The sequence below is a fragment of the Macaca mulatta genome, chromosome X, assembly GCF_049350105.2.
Source record: "Macaca mulatta isolate MMU2019108-1 chromosome X, T2T-MMU8v2.0, whole genome shotgun sequence".
Lineage (NCBI taxonomy): Eukaryota > Metazoa > Chordata > Mammalia > Primates > Cercopithecidae > Macaca > Macaca mulatta.
This window is the reverse complement of record NC_133426.1, coordinates 21,634,713-21,654,327: the sequence shown is the minus strand read 5'-3', so window position 1 is coordinate 21,654,327 and position 19,615 is coordinate 21,634,713. Positions and strand designations below refer to the sequence as shown.

Below are 19,615 nucleotides of genomic sequence, written 5' to 3'. Positions count from 1 at the left end.
TTTTAGTAGAGACGGGGTTTCACCGTGTTAGCCAGGGTGGTCTCGATCTCCTGACCTCGTGATCCGCCTGTCTCGGCCTCCCAAAGTGCTGGGATTACAGGCTTGAGCCACCGCGCCCGGCCTAAAAATATTTTTTACAATGTATATTTTCATACATATTGCAGGATGTTTTTCCTAGTACATTATGAACTAATCTTTCTGACCCTGTGATACCTGACATTTACCAGGGCAACCCGCAGGTGTTTAAACTGGCAAACTCCCTTTATATCATCATTACAAGGATTTTCTCATATGCTTATGCTTAGGAACATGCCCTTCCAATATCTGAGAGAAAGTTAGTCAATATTTGGTGTAAAATAGGTTCCTCCTGGACTGTATTTAAAATCGCATTGAACAAGTTAAGAAGCTTTCAGTTGTGAATAACAATATCCAGCTAAAAGTGTTACATCTGGCCAGGCACAATGGCTCACACCTATAATCCCAGGAGTTTGGGAGGCTGAGGCAGGAAGATCACTTGAGCCCAGGAGTTCGAGACCAGTCTGGGCAACATAGCAAGACCCTGTCTCTCTTAAAAAAAAAACAAACAAACAAAAAAAAAACACACACACACACACACATCTGTGGTCCCAGCTACTCAGGAGGCTGACGTGGGAGGATCACTTTGAGCCCGGGAGTTTGACGCTGCAGTGAGCCGTGATCACGCCATTGCACTGTAGCCTGGGCAACACAGTGAGACCCTGTTTCGAAGAAAGTCGCATATCTAACAGGAAGTTGTATCATTTTACCTAATAAGATGTTTAGAAAGTGTGATGGTTAATACTGAGTGTCAACTTGATTGAATTGAAGGATGCCAAGTATTGATCCTGAGTGTGTCTGTGAGGGTGTTGCCAAAGGAGATTAACATTTGAGTCAGTGGACTGGGAAAGGCAGATCCACCCTTAATCTGGGTGGGCACCATCTAATCAGCTGCCAGCATGGGTAGAATGTAAAGCAGGCAGAAAAATGTGAAAAGACTAGACTTGCCTAGCCTCCCAGCCTACATCCTTCTCCGGTGTTGGATGCTTCCTGCCCTCAAACATTGGACTCCAAGTTCTTCAGTTTTGGGACTCAGACTGGCTCTCCTTGCTCCTCAGATTGTAGACTGCCTATTATGGGACCTCTTGATTGCGTGAGTTAATACTTAATAAACTCCCATATATGTGTGTGTATATATCTATATATATCTCTATCTATCTATCTATCTATCTATCTATCTATCTATCTATGTATCTATCTATCTATCTATCCATCCTATTAGTTCTCTCCCTCTAGAGAACCCTGACTAATACAGAAGGGGATGGTCCCAAGCTAAACAGTGTCATCGTCAGTGATCCAGGTTCTTTCCATCCCTGTTTGTTGACATCCTCAGCACGTTTGCTTTGTCTACTGCTTAATGGCTGCAATATAGCTTCCATAGCTCCCATGAAATGAAATGCCTATGAAATGTCAGGAAGGAAGAGGTGGGAAAAAAAGCTCTCCTTGAATATCTCTTGTTTTCATTACCATGAAAAATCTTTCTAAAAGCCTTTCGGAAGAGTGTGGCTGAAAGGTTAATTTGACCAGATGGGTCATGTGGCCAGTCCTATATGCAAAGGAGGTTGAAAGAGAGTGTCTGGCATTTTTAGCCCTTCTTATGGGAAGCAGGCTCTGCCAGAAGGAAAGAGAGAGAGAAATGGCTTTTGGGTAGGCAATCAAAAGTGTGTGCAAAATCATATTTTTGGAGAATGTTCCTTAGTCTAAAAACAGTAATATTATAATAGTTCTACAAGCATTCGAAATAGCTACCTCTTCTCTATATTTTCTGGTGTTTTTTTTTTTTTTTTTTTGACAGTTTTTTGAGACAGGATCCTCCTCTTTCACTCAGGCTGGAGTATATTGGTGTGATTCTAGCTCACTGCAGTATCGAACTCCAGGGCTCAGGCAATACTGCCTCAGCCTCCTGAGTAGCTGGGACTACAGATGCATGCCACCATGCTTGGCTAATTAAAAAAAAAATTTGTAGAGGCAGAGTCTTGCTATGTTGCCCAGACTGGTCTTGAACTCTTGGCCTCAAGCTATCCTCCCAAAGTGCTGAGAGCGTGGGCCACTGTGCCCAGCTTATATTTCCTGTTTTGATTTGAAAATTAAAAATGAAACTTAAGAAACACAATCAAGTATGGGAAATATTATATACTATGTAAAACAATTGTAAGTAGGTTAGGGCTTAAGTAAGCTGCTAGGATAAAAGCCAACTTGAGGCCGGGCGCGGTGGCTCAAGCCTGTAATCCCAGCACTTTGGGAGGCCGAGACGGGCAGATCACAAGGTCAGGAGATCGAGACCATCCTGGCTAACATGGTGAAACACCATCTCTACTAAAGAATACAAAAAACTAGCCGGGCGAGGTGGCGGGCGCCTGTAGTCCCAGCTACTCGGGAGGCTGAGGCAGAAGAATGGCATAAACCCGGGAGGTGGAGCTTGCAGTGAGCTGAGATCCGGCCACTGCACTCCAGCCTGGGTGACAGAGCCAGACTCCGTCTCAAAAACAAAAAACAAAAAACAAGCAAACAAAAAAAGCCAACTTGATTTCCCCCTTAGTAAGGGAGATTCTTTGAGATCCTGTGTGTAGTGTTATCTCCACAGACCTTGTGTATTCAAAAAGATGTGCTAATGGTGTTTATGTGCTAATGGGAAATAATTTAGTTTGTTACAGGTTGCCTCCAGTTATTTCTTGTTTTTTATTTTTTTTTTCCTTTTTGTAGAGAATGGGGTCTTGCTACATTGCCCAGGCAGGTCTCGAACTCCTGGGCTCAAGCTATCCTCCTGCCTCTGCCTCCCTAAGAGCTGGGATTACAGGCATGAGCCACTGCATCCAGCCTGCCTCCTGTTATTTTATTTGGAATCTGTTTCATACCAGTACTCTCCAAAATGTGCTAGACGTCCTTACTCACAGTTAGTTAGGTTGAATCCCTCAAGGTCCATCTCTCATGGGTGCCCTTACTTGCAATAGACTTAGGCTGGTTGAAGCATAGCTGTTTTTCTTGGAAATGGGTGGCTTCTGCATTTTGGACACACTCTGAACATTCTGCTTCAAGAATGGGACTGGTGTCATGTGGTCCAGCAGCAACTCCTGCAAGACAAAGAGATGCAGGCCTTTGAGTTTCCCGGGGTGGCCCCTGACATGGCCATATTCCCCTCTGGGCTCTGAGGCCAGATTTGCCCTTGAAGCTCTATTGCTTCATAGAGGCGGAGGCACGGGCATGCTAGGGAGAAGGGACCTGAAAGCTTCACCTCGAAAGTCACCAGTGGGCAGCACAGCTAAAACCTGGATCCCACATATTTCTTGTTCCATTTCTCCTGTTTTTATCCTTTAATGTTTACAGGGATTAGACAGCAATCAAACCACAAGACAAGGCAAATGCATTTCCAATGCACTCAGATGACACCAAAGATTGATGATTCCTCTCCTGCAAAGTTCAGTCTTGACAGACCTCTTTTCTTTTTCTCAGAGGAGGAAAAGAAAGCCATGACCAAACTCTCTCTCACTTCATATGACTAAAAGATTATATTTTTTCCTCTTTGAAGAATACTGCATATATGTTTTTACACTGGGCAGGGAGCTAATTATACTTGACTAAAGTTCACCTGCCTGCCATACTTCCAAGCTGGGGACTCTTCTTAATTTGTCTGGCTCCCTTTTCAATAGCAGACAGAACAATTATGCTTGTCCAGCTCCTCGTCTCCAATAGCTGAGAGCAGTGATAAACTGGAGTATACAAATATAGGAGGGGGATCGTTTTCTACTTTAAAGTGGCCTGTATCTATCCATTCAAGAGATCTCATTGGCCACTGTTATGAACGAGGCACTGTGAGGGTGGCAATACCCAGAGAAAACATGGGATTTCAGTCCTCAAGGAGTTTATAAGCCAGGAAAGGAAATAAGGACACATGAAGTTGTACATGAGTGCCATGAGCACACGTGTTTATAAAACTTAAGACACATGCTACAACATAAATGAACCCTGAGGACATCATGCTATGTGAAATAAGCCAATCACAAAAGGACAAATACTGTATGATTCCCTTCTTGTATAATTATTTTTTAGTTTAAAATTTTTATTTTATTTATTTATTTTTTAAGATGGAGTTTTGCTCTTGTTGCCCAGGCTGGAGTGCTGTAGCCTGATTTCCGCTCACTTCAACCTGGACCTCCTAGGTTTAAGCGATTCTCCTGCCTCATCCTCCCGAATAGCTGGGACTACAGGCTCCCACCACCACGCCCAGATAATTTTTTTTTTGTATTTTTAATAGAGATGGGGTTTCACCACGTTGGTCAAACATCTGACCTCAGGTGATCCACCCACCTCAGCCTCCCAAAGTGCTGGGATCATAGGCGTGAGCCACTGCACCTGGCCTATTTTATTTTATTTTGAGGCAGGGTCTTGCTCTGTCGCCCAGAATGGAGTGCAGTGGCGCCATCACAGCTCACTGCAGCCTCGACCTCCTGGGCTCAAACGGTGCTCCTGCCTTAGCCTCCCAAGTAGCTGGGACTACAGGTATGCACCACCACTCCCAGGTAATTTTTAAAATTTTTTTTGTAGACAACAGGTCTCACTGTGTTGCCCAGCCTGGTCTCAAACTCCTGAGCTCAAGCAATCCTCCTGCCTTGGCCTCCCAGAGTGCTGCGATTACAGGTGTGAGCCACCACGCCTGGCCTGATTCCACTTATATCTACAGCAGTCAAATTCATAGAGACAGAAAGTAGAATAGTGGTTACCAGGGGCTAGGGGGAAGGGAGGAGTGGGGAGTTAGTGTTGAAATGATACAGAATTTCAGTTTTTGCAAGATGAAAAAGTTCTAGTGATGGATAGTGGGAATGGTTGCATAACAATGTGAATGTACTTAATACCACTAAACAGCACATTTAAAAATTGTTAATATAGTACATTTTATGTTACATATATTCTTACCACACTTAAAACACTTGAGAAGGAGAAATATCAAATTGTGGTATAACATAAAGGAAACAACTTGGGGCTAAAAGAACCTGAGTTTTTATTCTGTTATTTCTATTGACTGACTGTGTGATTTTAGCCAAATCTTTTAACTTCATTAAATGTCCTTATCTGTGATGCAGAGAAAATGATAACCTAACTTGTAAGGTTATTGGGATAATTCAACGAGGTAATGTATGAGAAAGCCGTTTAGCTAAATATATGGTATGATAAAAAATAAGTTTTTATCATGGGTGTGATGAGGGAAGACTTCATAAAGGAAACAGGACTTGAACTGGTCTTAGAAGGGTAGGCAATAACATTTATTGAGGGCCTACTGTATCCTCATCTCAGTTCATGTAGCAAATGTTTGAAGATACTATCCTCATTTTACAGATATACAAATTAAGATACAGAGATTTTGCACAAACACAAAAGGCAGCTCTGTCTTTCAAATTCATCATCCTTTTCACTCATAGGAAGTTGTGAGTAAAAAAGTGTTGAAAGTGGAAATAGAGTAAAAAAAAAAAAAGCAGAGGTGATGAGTAAGTGCAGAACCTTGTTCTTTTAAAAATAATTTTATTTTGAAATAATTTCAAAAACAAGTTTCAAGAAGAGTACAAAAAACTCCCTCAAATCCTTCACCCAGATTCAACAATTGTTAATGTTTTGCTACATTTGCTCTATTATCTCATTCTCTCAGAACCATTTGGAAGTAAGCTTCAAACACCATGCCCTTTTATTCTGTCAGAGAGGAAAAACTGTTCCTCTGCCCTCTTTGGTTCTTTTCTTGGAGCGCTGTAAATTAAACTGATAGAAGACAGATTCACAAGAAAAAGCAACATTTAATTATGTTGGTTGGCATGGAAATTCACAAGGAAATGTGACTCAAGGAGGTAGTTAGAATTTGGGGCTTACATACTGTATTAGTCCATTCTCATGCTGCTAATAAAGACATACCTGAGACTGGGTAATTTATAAAGGAAAGAGGTTTAATGAATTCACAGTTCCACATGGCTGGGGAAGGCCTCACAATCATGACAGAATGTGAAGGAAGAGCAAAGGCATGTCTTACATGGTGGCAGGCAAGAGAGCATGTACAGGAGAAGCCCCCTTTATAAAACCGTCAGATCTCATGAGACTTATTCACTATCACGAGACTAGCATGAGAAAGACCCGCCCCCATGATTCAATTACCTCCCCCTGGGTCCCTCCCATGACACTTGGGAATTATGGGAGCTAGAATTCAAGATGAGATTTTGGTGGGGACACAGCTAAACCATATCACATACCATCTTAATTGGGGATGGGGAGGGTCAGAGGACACTTCTAGGAGAACTAATAACTTCTGAGAAGGGGTTTGGGGAAGGGCACTTATGGAAAAAAATGATTTTTTTTGAAAGATAAATGAACCCTTAGGAGAATAGATGGGAGATATGAGTTTGGTGACAATGTCTGTTTGGGTGTGGTGCCAACTTCTCATCTCCATCTATGTTGCTCTCAGGGAGGGGATTTATGGCAATTGAGGGTTTTGTTTTGTTTTGGTTTTGGGTAGATTCTGCTTTTAGACAGATAAAGAGATTTCAGGAACTTGGATGGGCACGTTCACACCTGTAATCCCAGAACTTTGGGAGGACGAGGCGGGTAGATCGCTTGAGGCCAGGAGTTCGAGACCAGCCTGGCCAAAATGGTGAAACCTGGGCTCTAGTAAAAATACAGAAATGAGCTGGGCATGTTGGAGTGCACCTGTAATCCCAGCTACACAGGAGGCTGAGGCAGGAGAAGCACTTGAACCCGGGAAGTGAAGGTTGCAGTGAGCCAAGATCATGCCATTGCACTCCAGCCTGGGTTACAGAGTGAGACTCTGTCTCAAAAAAAAAAAAAAAAAAAAAAAAAAAAAAGCCATCCCAATTAAGATGGTATATGATATGGTTTAGCTGTGTCCCCATCCAAATCTTATTTCTCCTTCAGCCAAAAATAATTTTTAATGAAACAATGACTTATTCTAAATCCCTTCAACTCTTATACTTCAGCCTGTGTTGCCTGAGAAGTTAAGCACAGAACATTCTCAAAATCAGGACATTCAATGCTATTAGCCCAGAGCTGAGCACCCTGTGCCTATTCCTCAAGTACCTCTTTGCTGGTATTTTAATCTAGAAATGGGGTTGGCTAAGCTTCTTGCAGCTATGCGAAGAATCTGTCTTACTCAGCAAAGATTTCTAAGGTGCAAAATAGTGTTCTAGACACTTACGACTCAAGTGATGTTTGATGGAGAGCCACATGAGGTTCTCTATCAAAACCACAGACAACTATGCTTGCATCCATTTTTCCTCCTCTTAGAAAGCATCCCTCTTAATGAAGGCTCTATCGTGCCCTGGTTCTCATCTCTTCCTTCAATTATTTTATCTTGGGTCCTTTCCATTAGCACCGAAAACATGCACACGATTCTCCTATTGCTAAAACAATGATCACAACTTTCTCCTACATCGTTCACTAGGTCCCACAGTTTTTCTCTCCTCCCCTTCCACATTGAACTTCTCGATGGCATTTTCTGTATTTGCAGTCTCTACCCGCACACACCCCACCCACTCCACCATCCACTCCAACCTGGCTCAACTTCTCCTGCCACACTAGAGTTGCTCTCATAAGATCATTTATGAACTCTTCTACTATAGGGGTCCCCAACCCCCAGGCCACAGACTGGTACGGGTCTATGGCCTGTTAGGAACTGGGCTGCACAGCAGGAGGTGAGCGACAGGTGAGCCAGAGAAGCCTCATCTGTGTTTACAGCTGCTTCTCACTGCTTGCATTACCCCCTGAGCTCTGCATTACCACCTGAGCTCTGCCCGCTATCAGGTCAGTGGCAGCATTAGATTCTCATAGGAATGAGAACACTATTGTAAACTGTGCATGCAAGGGGCCTAGGTTGTAAGCTCCTTATGAGCATCTAATGCCTGATTATCTGTCACTGTCTCCCACCACCCCTGGATGGGGGGCCGTCTAGTTGCAGGAAAACAAGCTCAGGACTCCCACTGATTCTACATTATGGTGAGTTGTATAATTATTTCATTATATATTATAATGCCATAATAATAGAAATAAAGCACACAATAAATGCAATGCGCTTGAATTCATCCTGAAACCATCCCCAACCTCTGGTCCATGGAAAAATGGTCTTCCACGAAACCAGTCCCTGGTGCCAAAAAGGTTGGGGACTGCTTTTCTACTAGAACCCATGGATATTTTTCAGTCCTCATTCTACATCATTTATCTTTCAGCAACATCTCATATTATGGACATCCCCCTCTTCTTGACACATTCTCTTCCTTTTCTCTAATACCAAACTCTTACGGTTTTCCTTCTAATTTTCTGAAGCTCCTTTGTTTCCTCTTCCTGTACTTTTTTCTTTTTTTTTAACTTAAATGCCGGTGTTTCTGAGATCTTTATCCTAGGACACCTTCCCTTTTCATTTTTCTCTATTTTTGCTGGACAATATGCACTTCCATGGGTTCAATTATGTATTTGGGGTGCATCAGCTCGCAGATGGCATCTCCAACTAATTTCTCCTAAGTTCCAGATCTGTACATACAACTGCCTACTTGCCATCTCCACTTGTACGTCTCTCAGGTATTCAAACTCAAGAGTTCCAAATTGAGGCTGGCCTGGTGGCTCACACCTGTAATGCCAGCACTTTGGGAGACCGAGGCGGGCGGATCACCTGAGGTCAGGAGTTCAAGACCAGCCTGGCCAACATGGTGAAACCTTGTCTCTACTGAAAATACAAAAATTGGCTGGGTGTGGTGGTGCGTGCCTGTAATCCCAGCTACTTGGGAGGCTGAGGCAGGAGAATCACTTGAACCCGGGAGGTGGAGGTCGCAGTGAGCCAAGATAGAGCCACTGCACTCCAGCCTGGGTGACAGAATGAGACTCCATCTCGAAAAAAAAAAAAAAAAAAAAAAAAAAAAGAGTTGCAAATTGAACTGCCGCTTTTCTGGTGTTCCCTAGCTCTGTCAATGGCATTTCCATCATTTCATTGCCTTCTTGACTCCTTGAACCCAATACACACCTAACCATCAAATACAGTGGAGTTTACAGTCTACTTTTGGTTTGTTCTCTTCTTCCTTCTGATCTCTACTGCCGCCACTGTATTTGCCATCACTGTCACCTCTTGTTGAAGATTACTGAAATCGTCTTTTTTTTTTGAGATGGAGTTTCGCTCCTGTCACCCAGGCTGGAGTGAAATGGCATGAATCACTGCAACCTCCACCTCCCAGGTTCAAGTGATTCTTCTGCCTCAGCCTCCCAAGTAGCTGGGATTATAGGTGCCTGCCGCCACGCCCAGCTAGTTTTCATATTTTTAGTAGAGACAGGGTTTCACCATGTTGGCCAGGCTGCTCTCGAACTCCTGACCTCAAGTGATCCACCCACCTCAGCCTCCCAAAGTGCTGGGATTACAGGCATGAGCCACCACACCGAGCTGTGAAATAGTCTTCTAACCAATTTCTTTGCTGCCGGACTTGTTATTCTCCCATCCATACTTTACCTTTAGCTGAGATGATCCATTCAAAAGGCAAATCTTGCTTGAAATTTTCAATGACTTCCTATTTGCGATGAGGCTAAAGTGTATACTCTCTTTAACATATTTCTAAGACTTGGGCTCTGCTAACCTTCGTAGCTTAATCTTTTGCCACTATGTGCTTGTAACACTTAGTAGTTCTCAACATGTATCTATTGGCTTAAAAACAAATGGGATTTTTTTCTTACAAAATAAAAAAGAGAAAAATTGTATTATTTACTGCTGTATCCCCAGAGCCTAGAACAGTGCCTGGCACATAATAAGTGTGTAATAAACATTTGTTATATGAATGAAAGATTTCATGTATTGGTTCCAGTGATTAAAGAATAGGGATGAATATGAAAAATGGAACTTTTTAAAACCAATAGCCATCTCTTAGTGCATCATGTTTGTAAGAGTCATATTCTAATGTTTGACAAAGTTAAAAACCTACTACAGTGAGCTCAGAAGTAAAACATTTCAAATAGGAAAAAAGCACAGCTAACCAACTTCTTTTAAACTCATCATTTATTATAAATAGAAAAAACAGTTTAAATCTTATAATAAAATACAAATTCATAATATCTACATTACCCCTAATTTTCATGATTAAATTATGACAATAAAAATTAATGCATGTATTTGAACAAGTAATCAAGAAATGCAATATTCCATGCTTAATCATTATATAACGAAAACAGATGAAGATAAAATACTTACATTAAAATCAGGATATCTGTTCCAAAGACAGATTGCCTTTTTAACCTTTAAAAATGAATAGTAAATGATTCATAGATAGATAGAAGAGTTAAAGCTTGAAAATCTATGAAGCAAAAAATATTTTAATTAAGAAGGTGGTGAAAACAGTACCTTTAGATAGTGACATATGTTAAGGGTGATCTCCAGATTGCTAGTCTTACATTGTTTAGGAATGAGAAACACTATTTCCATAAAAAATAAATCCACCTAAAGGAAAAAAAATGATTTAAGTACTCTATTCTAATGAAACACATGAGATATATACTCATTTCATTGTATTACTGAATTGTAAAAGTAAATTAATAAACAGTTATCTCTCATATGAAGACTAGCCATCTCTTTTGGCTGGCTGGCCAATCATTTGAGGAAAACAAAACATAAGGTTATATCCCTACTTTGCACCAACATGAAAATATATTCCACATGGGTTAAATAGTTAAATATTTTTAAAAATTAGATCACAATTATTACAAGAAAATGTGAATATTTATAAAATCTTGGAGTGGGGGACACTTTCAAAACATATCACCAAAAGTAGTAAACAAGACAAAAATTGACAGACCATAATATATTGAAAACAAAAATGAGCATTATACTTAAATGAAGTTTTAACATATTTACATGTAACAAATCGAATGGTACAGCTGAGCTTATGAGGAAAAGCAGTTAAAAGATAATCCCTCACATGAAAAATGGGCAAAGGTTGTGGATTAAAAAAAGAAGACAATGGCCAACACACACATTTTAAAATATTCCACTTTTTTAAAAAAATCAAAAAGTACAAATTAAAACAAGATGCCATCTTTGGATACTCAATTAACAGAAAAAAAATTAAATGTATACTATATATATAACTGTTCATGCTTCAAGAAAGTCATCTTTAGGATTTTCCTGAGAGTTTCTAGAACTGTCTAAAGAGTCATAGAATGCAAAAAAATGTAGTTGTAAGGATATTCCTAACAGTTTTATTTATAATATTGCAAAATTAAAAATAATAGGGGTTGATTAAATGATGGCATATTTAACACTGCAATATTATATGGCCACTGAAATAACATTAGAATATTAATAACATAAAAGTGTTTGTAATATATTGTCAAGTTTAAACACTGGCTTACCAGTTTATGCATAATACAACCCTGTTTGTTTTCAATAATTCACAATTTATTTTCATTAACCTGTTCTCTGTGATTAAAGTGTATTTCTTTTCCGATAAGAAAGAAATTATTTTTCTATAGAGGCCAAAAAATTACATTTGTACCTCCTTCTGTTCTAACTTCTTTTTCCTAGGCATTTCCTTGACAGAAAAGGGGTACCCTAAACTGGAGACGGGAATGTGTTGTAAATCACAAAGTGCTACCTCTCATTATAGATTTCTGGTAATACATAAAGGCTAGAAAAAAAGTAGAAGCCATTAAAAGATGGAATCAAAGAAGTTCAAAGGTAAGAAAAGACTGCTAGGAATAAAGTATGAAAGCCAAGGAACTGTAAGATATGGTCAAATATGTTTGTAAGTCCTTCGTAAAAATGTGATTCCTGAACAATGAAAAGGAATTAGAAGGTGACAACCACTGAAGGGAAATAATGGGCAAAGGATACGGATAAGGAGTCTACCAAAGCACACACATTGTAACAAAGAAGTTTAAGCTGGGCATGCCTATAATCCCAGCACTTTGGGAGGCCAAAGCAGGAGGATCACTTGAGCTCAGAAGTTTGAGACCAGTCTGAGCAACATAGCGAGGTCTCCAAAAAATAAAAAATTATATATATATATATATAAATTAGCTGGGCATAGTGGCACATGCATGTGGTCCCAGCTACTCAGGAGGCTGAGGTGGGAGGATTGCTTGAGCTCAGGAGGTCAAGGCTGCATTTAGCTGTGATCGTGCCACTGCACTCCAGCCTGGTTGACAGAGCAAGATCTGTCTCGAAAAAAATTAAAAACTTTAGCCTCTTTTCTAACAATAACAACAAAATGCAAATTAAAATGAACATGTAAAAAAAGATTATTTTGAAATATAAGATCCTAGACTATGCACAGAGTAGAAAGCTTTTTATTGTCTGATTTGGTGGTTTCAAAGGCCATCCTATCGTGAATTCTCTCCTATATTGGTTTCTCATAGTGCTTCCTTCTGAGTTAACATGCTGTTTTCATAAGACCAGATGTAAATGCTAGCCTATGTTACTATCAGCAAACACACTCGTGAACACAGGTTATTTTGACTAGTTACAGGAAGCAAAATCCCTAGCCATTTGCTTAAATACTGCGATTGTTGGTCCATTTTGATTGGGGGAAGAAATGCTTAAAAGATCCAAGGCCTGGAAGATACTCTGGACAATCAGAACCAGCTTGAAGGCACTGGAAGCCTAGAAGGCATACCAAAAGGAGGCAATATCTAACACCAGTACAGACTGAGATCTCAGGGCAAATTAAGTCCTAATCCTTCCTGCATTCTGAAAAGAAGTCGTTAAGTTCATAACACCAGTAATGAATTGAGCATCCCAGGCACCATATTAACTACTTTATGTAAGCTGTTTTATATAATAGTCTTAAAAAGGAAAATACTATGATGTTTATTTTAAGGATAGTTAAGTCTATATAGAAAAATAAACCTTGATTCCCTCCCTCATATCATATATTCCAGAAATTAAAGATCTCATCATGAAAGTACAACTTTAAAGCAAGTAGAAGAAAATGTAAGAGAATACTGTTGTGACCCTGGGACAGGACTTTTTCAATAAGACCTACAAAACACAAACAATAACTCAAGAGATTAATGGATCTTACTATATTAAACTAAAGATCATTGTTCAACAAACAACCTCATAAATAAAGTTTATGGGAAACTGGGAAAAATTATTTGTAGCATCTACAATGGACAAGAGATTGATATCTAGGACTCGGGTTGCTCCGCAAGCAGACTGATATCTGGAACGTGGGTTGTTCTGAATATTTGTAAAACATAGCAAATATTTTAGGCTTTTGGTTATACGATCTCTGTTGCACCTGCTCAACTCAGCCATTATAGCACAAAAGCAGCCATCAAATACATGAATGAATGTGTTCCAATAAAACACAATAAACGTTTATTTACAAAAATTGGTAGTGAGCAAGATTTGGCCTGCAGGCCATAATTTGTTGACCTCCAATCAAGAATATACAAGAAATTTCTATGGATCAAACAGAAAAATTTAGGACACCCAATAGAAAACTGGGCAAAGGATATCAATAAGCAAGTGGCAGAATGAAAAACCCAAAGGGCTAAACAAGTATATGAATGTGCACCTCTATTAATAATCTAAGAAATGCAAATTAAAATGAAATGTTATCTTTTTCTTGAAATGTCATTTTAAACCCAACAGATTTGTCAGAACATGGAAGTCAGATAATTCAGGTGGAGGCAAGGGTGTGGGCAAACATGGAACCCTCATGCCTTGCCAATAAGAGGGTCAGTTACAAAAAGACCTTTTTGGAGGGCAATCTAGCAGTGCTAAGGGAAACCAAGTATATGTTTCCATACTCCATATAAAGGGGGGCTCTTTGATAAAGGGCAGCAGGAAGACTTATAACATTACACATACATTATGTTTACTTTGTAATTAAAGACAATATACACGATCTTTATTTTTCTCATTTCACTTGGGATGGACAAAAATACCACCATAGACTGTCACTAGTCTACAAATCAGAATGTGTTTTAGAAATGAAGAAATTCTTAATATTCTTAAAGTCTAATTCTTTTACAGTTTAGAGTTCCATATCTTTAAGAGAATTGGCTTTAGAATGCTTGATTAGATTAATAGGATGCTAAATTTAAGATAAAGTGAGAGTTCAATTTTATACTGTGGAGAGTCAATTACAAGGTTCTACTCTTAGATCCTTCTAGGTTTTCCCTCCTCTATAGTGTTAGGAGCATGTCAGTAGAAAAGTTTGAGAAGCATTCAGTAAATAAGAAGGGACCATTATTGACTATCCATCAATCTTTAGCTAAATAAAACTAACATATATGGGTGTTTTTTCCTTCCTTTAATGGAAAATTGAATTACACAATATAACCTGCTTTGTAATTAGCCATTTTTTTCCTACCTCCACCCCGAGTATAACTTATTGTAGCACTGAGTTCTGAAACAGAGGGGTTTCCTTTCATTGAATTCATATGTCATGGTCTGATAAAATATGCAATGGATTATTCAAATTAGTAGTACTCTTGCTGTAGCAAGGAGTAGCTTTCAAATGCACTGTAGCTTGCAAATGCACTGATTAAAAAGGCTTATTGTCTCAAAGAAAGTATATTTACATGCTTAAAAATAACTTATTCAACTCTATTATGTTGCTGAAAACCATTCCAGAGTTAACATAGTTGTGAAATAACTAAAACACATTTTTCCCTGCCAGTCTTTTGTCACATGTACATTTACTTAAAAGGTTAGATTATACGAAAGCATATGCATACTGTTTGGACATTAAGAGAAAAATAGTTTACATGGAATTGAATACTTTAAAGTTAACACATAAAGAGAGAATTTGAGAGTATTTAATTATATCTCAATAAAGCTGTTAAAAAAGTGGCTTAATCAGTCACCTAGTCTTGTGGCTCTTAACTGTAGTGTAATGGGATCAGAGGCAAGAATTAGTGGAATGAGGCTAACCAATCAAAAACTGGGCTACATTCCTAGCCTATTTTATCTGGCCCTTAGTACCAGAGAGAGGGAGAGAGGGAGAGGGAGAGGGAGGGGGGGGGGGGAGAGAGAGAGAGAGAGAGAGAGAGAGAGAGAGAGAGAGAGAGAGAAATAGAGAGAGAGTATGGGAGGAAGCACTAGGGCAAAAGGTCAAAAAGAACCAAATGCCATAGTTAAAACATTCTCTTTCAAGAATTCCTAACTTACAGCAGACTTTTCTGTCAGACACTAATGAAAGGAAACATGATAGTCCTCTTTCTTCAACCATAAACCAGCCATTTCCAAGACAGTAGTGAGTGCACAGGAGCCTCATTTAAAAGACTTATTTTCAAGGCCCGCAATGACTTTCAGGTATAGATTACATGAATGAAAACTGAAGGCTGGTTCTAGAATCAAGAATTTAAAAATGATTAAGATCTTGCTTTATGTAATAGGAACAATTTTGACAGAAAAGAGTTCAAAGAAGACAACACATAGACGATGATAAACATAAAATGCTGGTACACATTTATCCTTTTATTGCTAAACATCAAATGCCGGCGATTACGATATCTTCAAGTTAAAGCTTAAGAATGAATTACAGGACAGTCAGAAGATTTATAGAAAAAAACACCTGTGCACCATTAGTATGTGAACATTCAATAAATACCATAGGACAAAGTGATGACTGAGAGCCACAATATCTATGAAGCACATGTTTACAATTTGCTGTTAGAACAGACAATGACCTGTAAGAACGATTATCAAAAAGTCAAGTTTAACGGCATGTCTTTTCAAACTGAGATGCTGAAAAGAATATATACATTCTTTACAGATTGTAGGTGATTTAAAAAAAAAAAAACTCTCAAAAATGTAAACAATGCAGAGTAGGAACACTGAGAATAAAGTTTTACTGTTGAACAAAGTGACAACACAGAAAGAACACTTTCTCCAATTCTCAAAATAATCCATTTTTCTAATCACTCTACAGAAACCATAGTGGATTCTCTCCATAAAGATGATAATATGCCAGGGACACAAAGACCTTCCAAGTTATTTTTTTATGTGAACATATATTTACAGTAAATATTCAATAATACTTTTTATAGCTTACTTAAATAGAAACATGCTTTTTCTAATCCATAAATAACACTAATCATTATCCATTCAACTGCATTTATTAAGTACTTATGTCTCATGCACTGTGCCAGGGATGCAAAGATGAACATGATATGGTCCTTGCTGTAGAAGTGCCCACAACCAAGCTAAAGAAGAAAACACATAACATTTTCTTTCTTACATATTGAAGCCAGTTTTACACAAATGGTGCTGATCTGCTCTTTCCTAGTAAAGTGGTTCCCAAATCCTGCTCCTATGGGTCAACAGATCAAAATGTTTAGCAGCTGAAATAAAATGAGATTTGCGTTTTGTTTTTTCACTCAGAAAAATAAATTAATGAATAAGATTTCCTCTATTAAAACTTTTTCTCGGTTTTTAAAAAAACTGACTTACACATATACAACCTTTTCATTAGTAAATTGCTTAGTTCATGCAATCAAATTAATTATATAAGTATTTCATGGCATTCTCCAAGCTCTACTACTTGAACAGGTCTGAGCATTACTATGCTAATATACTCTGATCCCAAATGACTGTCTACCTAACATAGAACAAATGCTGTATTTTCTGGAATAAACCAATAATTCATGTGGTTTTAGTACTGTTATTAACTGATGACCCAAGTCATTAATAAAATGTTAAAATTATATTCAATGTCTAATTTCTGTTAAGGCAAATTTGTAATACAATCTAAAAAGTTTCTTAAAAATGATTAAAAAGTTTTAGTGCTTACAGAGCAACTCAATAATCTAAAAAAGGTAACCCCATAGAATACATCACTCAGTAAAGAAGTTGGATACCTGGCTATTAATAAGTTATTGCCCTTAATCACTTCTGAGTATACGAGAGAAGCACGTATTTTTCATCAAAGAAACACCAAGCTCATATACTTCTAGGACCAACAGCTTCACACTGGCCTGCTGACTTCCCAAATTTCCCAGGGCTGGATCTCCAGTCCAAAAGACCTCGAACCAGGCGTGGCTCTTCTGGGCTCAAGAGTCAGTTCCCAAGCTCTGGCAAATCCACGTTTGTACTCATGTAGAGCCATTCTCACTGTACTACCAAGTCTTCTGTGGACCCAGAGAGGTAGCTTAGGGGAGAGACGGAAAGCAAGGACTAGGTACTTAATAACCTGACACAGAGAAACATGGGAGCCGCTGGTGAGGACAGAGTATGGCTCAGAGTTTAAGGTCATTGCTTCTTGGAGACAGGAACCCAGGAGCTAGGCCCCAGATGGCCTCAGCAGCACAAGAGAAAATGTTTACCCTGGAAGAGTTCCAAGCTTCAAAGCTTTATAGAGAATGGGAAGCAGGACTGCTGAAGATCCTTTGGGGTGTCTTGTGATCTGTCAGGAGACCCGGCCTAGTTCTGAGGTTCAACCCTAACTGCCTCCCTCAGCTCACATACTGCTGGTGTGAGATGCTTCCTGCAGCTCACTGTGGATGTCAAAGCTATTGCTGCTTTATGAGGGGGCAGAGATACCTTATCAAAGATGCAACTTTTGTGGGGCAAAACATGTCTCATGATATCATAGGCCCTACATCCTATTTTGTTCATTTATTTAGTATCATTTGACAAAGATTTTTCCCTTTCACGTCAGCAGATTCTTCTGCAGAATTTTACTAATTGTAATCAGACCTCAGCTTTCAGAGCACAAAATAATACACCATTAAATTTTAAAACACTTTTCAAACAAGACAAAGGACAAGAGATATAGGCCAAGACAATGGTCATCCTTCCACTTGGCCAAAGTCTGGTCTCCTTCAAATTTTGATTAATGATGCTTTTGTAAGAAGTTTTTCCCAATTAATTCCACCCAGTTCTGTTCTCCTTTATACTATTTCAACACAATATGTAATCACATGAAATGGTATCACATGAATTTGCACTTGCTTAGATATTCCACAAGCATCTGGCTACATTCAGTCCTAAATTAGAATATAGTCAGGGACTATGCCTTTCATTTATTCGGCTTATCTTTTACCACAGAGTTTGGGTACTCTGCATATGGGAGGAGCTCAGGGTTGTTGGCTAAGATGTAATTTAAGGAAACACTTTATATTTCATACCAAACAAGAATTTCAATGGCAATGGATATTACCACTTAGCTGTATACTGTAACTCAGGGATTCTGTCAGATGAGTGCAAACATTACCGTGCTGTAACCATCCAGAGTCCCAGGGTCACATTGGCAGCCAAAAGTACACTGCCACCCAGCAAGATGAAAAACCCTATTAGATCTTTGACATCATTGTCTCCAATCACTGAGGTAAGGGTGGCATCTAGGAAAGAGTTTAGAATCCATTGTCCATCCAAAGCAAAGCAGGGTACTGCATTAACAATAGCCAGAGCTCCTGAGAGGGAAATCAGGTACCTGGGTTAAAATCAGTTAAGGAACCAACTGTGAGAAGTCTGAGTAGAAACCACATTTCTATGAGTCAGAAGATATTTTACTGTGACTGAATTTGAGATTACACTTGACTTCTCTACTTTCTTTAAATCTCTGCCATTCCTTCTTAGACCTGTACTACTTAAAACAAATGAGTTTATATTATTTCAAAGTTCAAAAACCTTGACTAGAAAAATAAAGGCCAACTACTTATAAACTAAGCCAATCTATAATGAACTCGTAGGATGACTAAGTCTTTCTAAGCCTTTAATGATACAACAGGGAAGGGAATGTGGAAGGAATAAGAAATAAGGGGAAAATTACTCTTTGGGCCTTACAAAGCATTACTTTATATTAGGAAACAAAGATTTTGGTTCTTGAAACCTACTTTATTTTACTACCATCTATAAGGTTATAGCATAAGTCTCTTGGTGACAAAGCTGCAGAGTCTATAAAGTACAATCTTTTTTTTTTTTTTTTTTGAGATGGATTCTAGCTCTGTCGCCCAGGCTGTAGTGCAGTGGAGCAATCTCAGCTCACTGCAACCTCCACCTCCTGGGTTCAAGCGATTCTCCTGTCTCAACCTCCCGAGTAGCTGGGACTACAGGTGCATACCAAGACGCCCGGATAATTTTTCTGTTTTTAGTAGAGATGGGGTTTTGCCATATTGGTCAGGCTGGTCTGGAACTCCTGACCTCAGGTGATCCACCTGCCTTGGCCTCCCAAAGTGCTAGGATTACAGGTGTGAGCCACTGCACCTGGCCACAATCTTAATTATACACATTTAAAAAAAATAACTGCTTACTTGTTTTCCTTTTTTTTTAAAATTTAAATAATTGAGGAAAGACATTAAAAAATTTAAAAGCGACAAAATTAAAGAACCCTCCCATAACTTTCCAGTAATTCAATTCTGCATAATAATTAATATGAAAAAATTCATCTTTTATGTGCAATCATAATATGCTAAAGACCACATGAGATTTGGCCCTCTGAATTGCTATCTTAGTAGTTGAAACCAGCTTGATCTTTCTTGTGCATTCCTCCCTGGGATTTACATAATTCCTGGTTATGCAATTACATCCTCTATTTGGTCAGAACTAACAGGCTCAGATGGGGCAGAATTC

The 19,615-nt window shown here is 39.0% G+C and overlaps 1 protein-coding gene across 3 annotated transcripts in view; it reads right to left on the bottom strand.

Moving 5' to 3' along the window:
- Window positions 1-2,736: 2,736 nt before the first annotated feature.
- The window catches only part of MBTPS2 (membrane bound transcription factor peptidase, site 2), a 58,544-nt gene continuing 41,665 nt past the window's right edge, over window positions 2,737-19,615 (bottom strand). Inside the window, exons 11-12 of one of the 3 annotated variants that reach the window (XM_077988388.1) lie at window positions 18,258-18,476; window positions 2,737-3,146 (exon numbers count right to left, since the gene is read on the bottom strand). In XM_077988388.1, coding sequence (XP_077844514.1) covers window positions 3,125-3,146; window positions 18,258-18,476 — 241 coding nt within the window. In that variant the 3' untranslated portion in view covers window positions 2,737-3,124. Of the gene's footprint in view, window positions 3,147-15,499; window positions 18,477-19,615 lie in introns of those variants that run through there. The other 2 variants (XM_077988389.1, XM_015127080.3) reach the window with 2 other exon arrangements.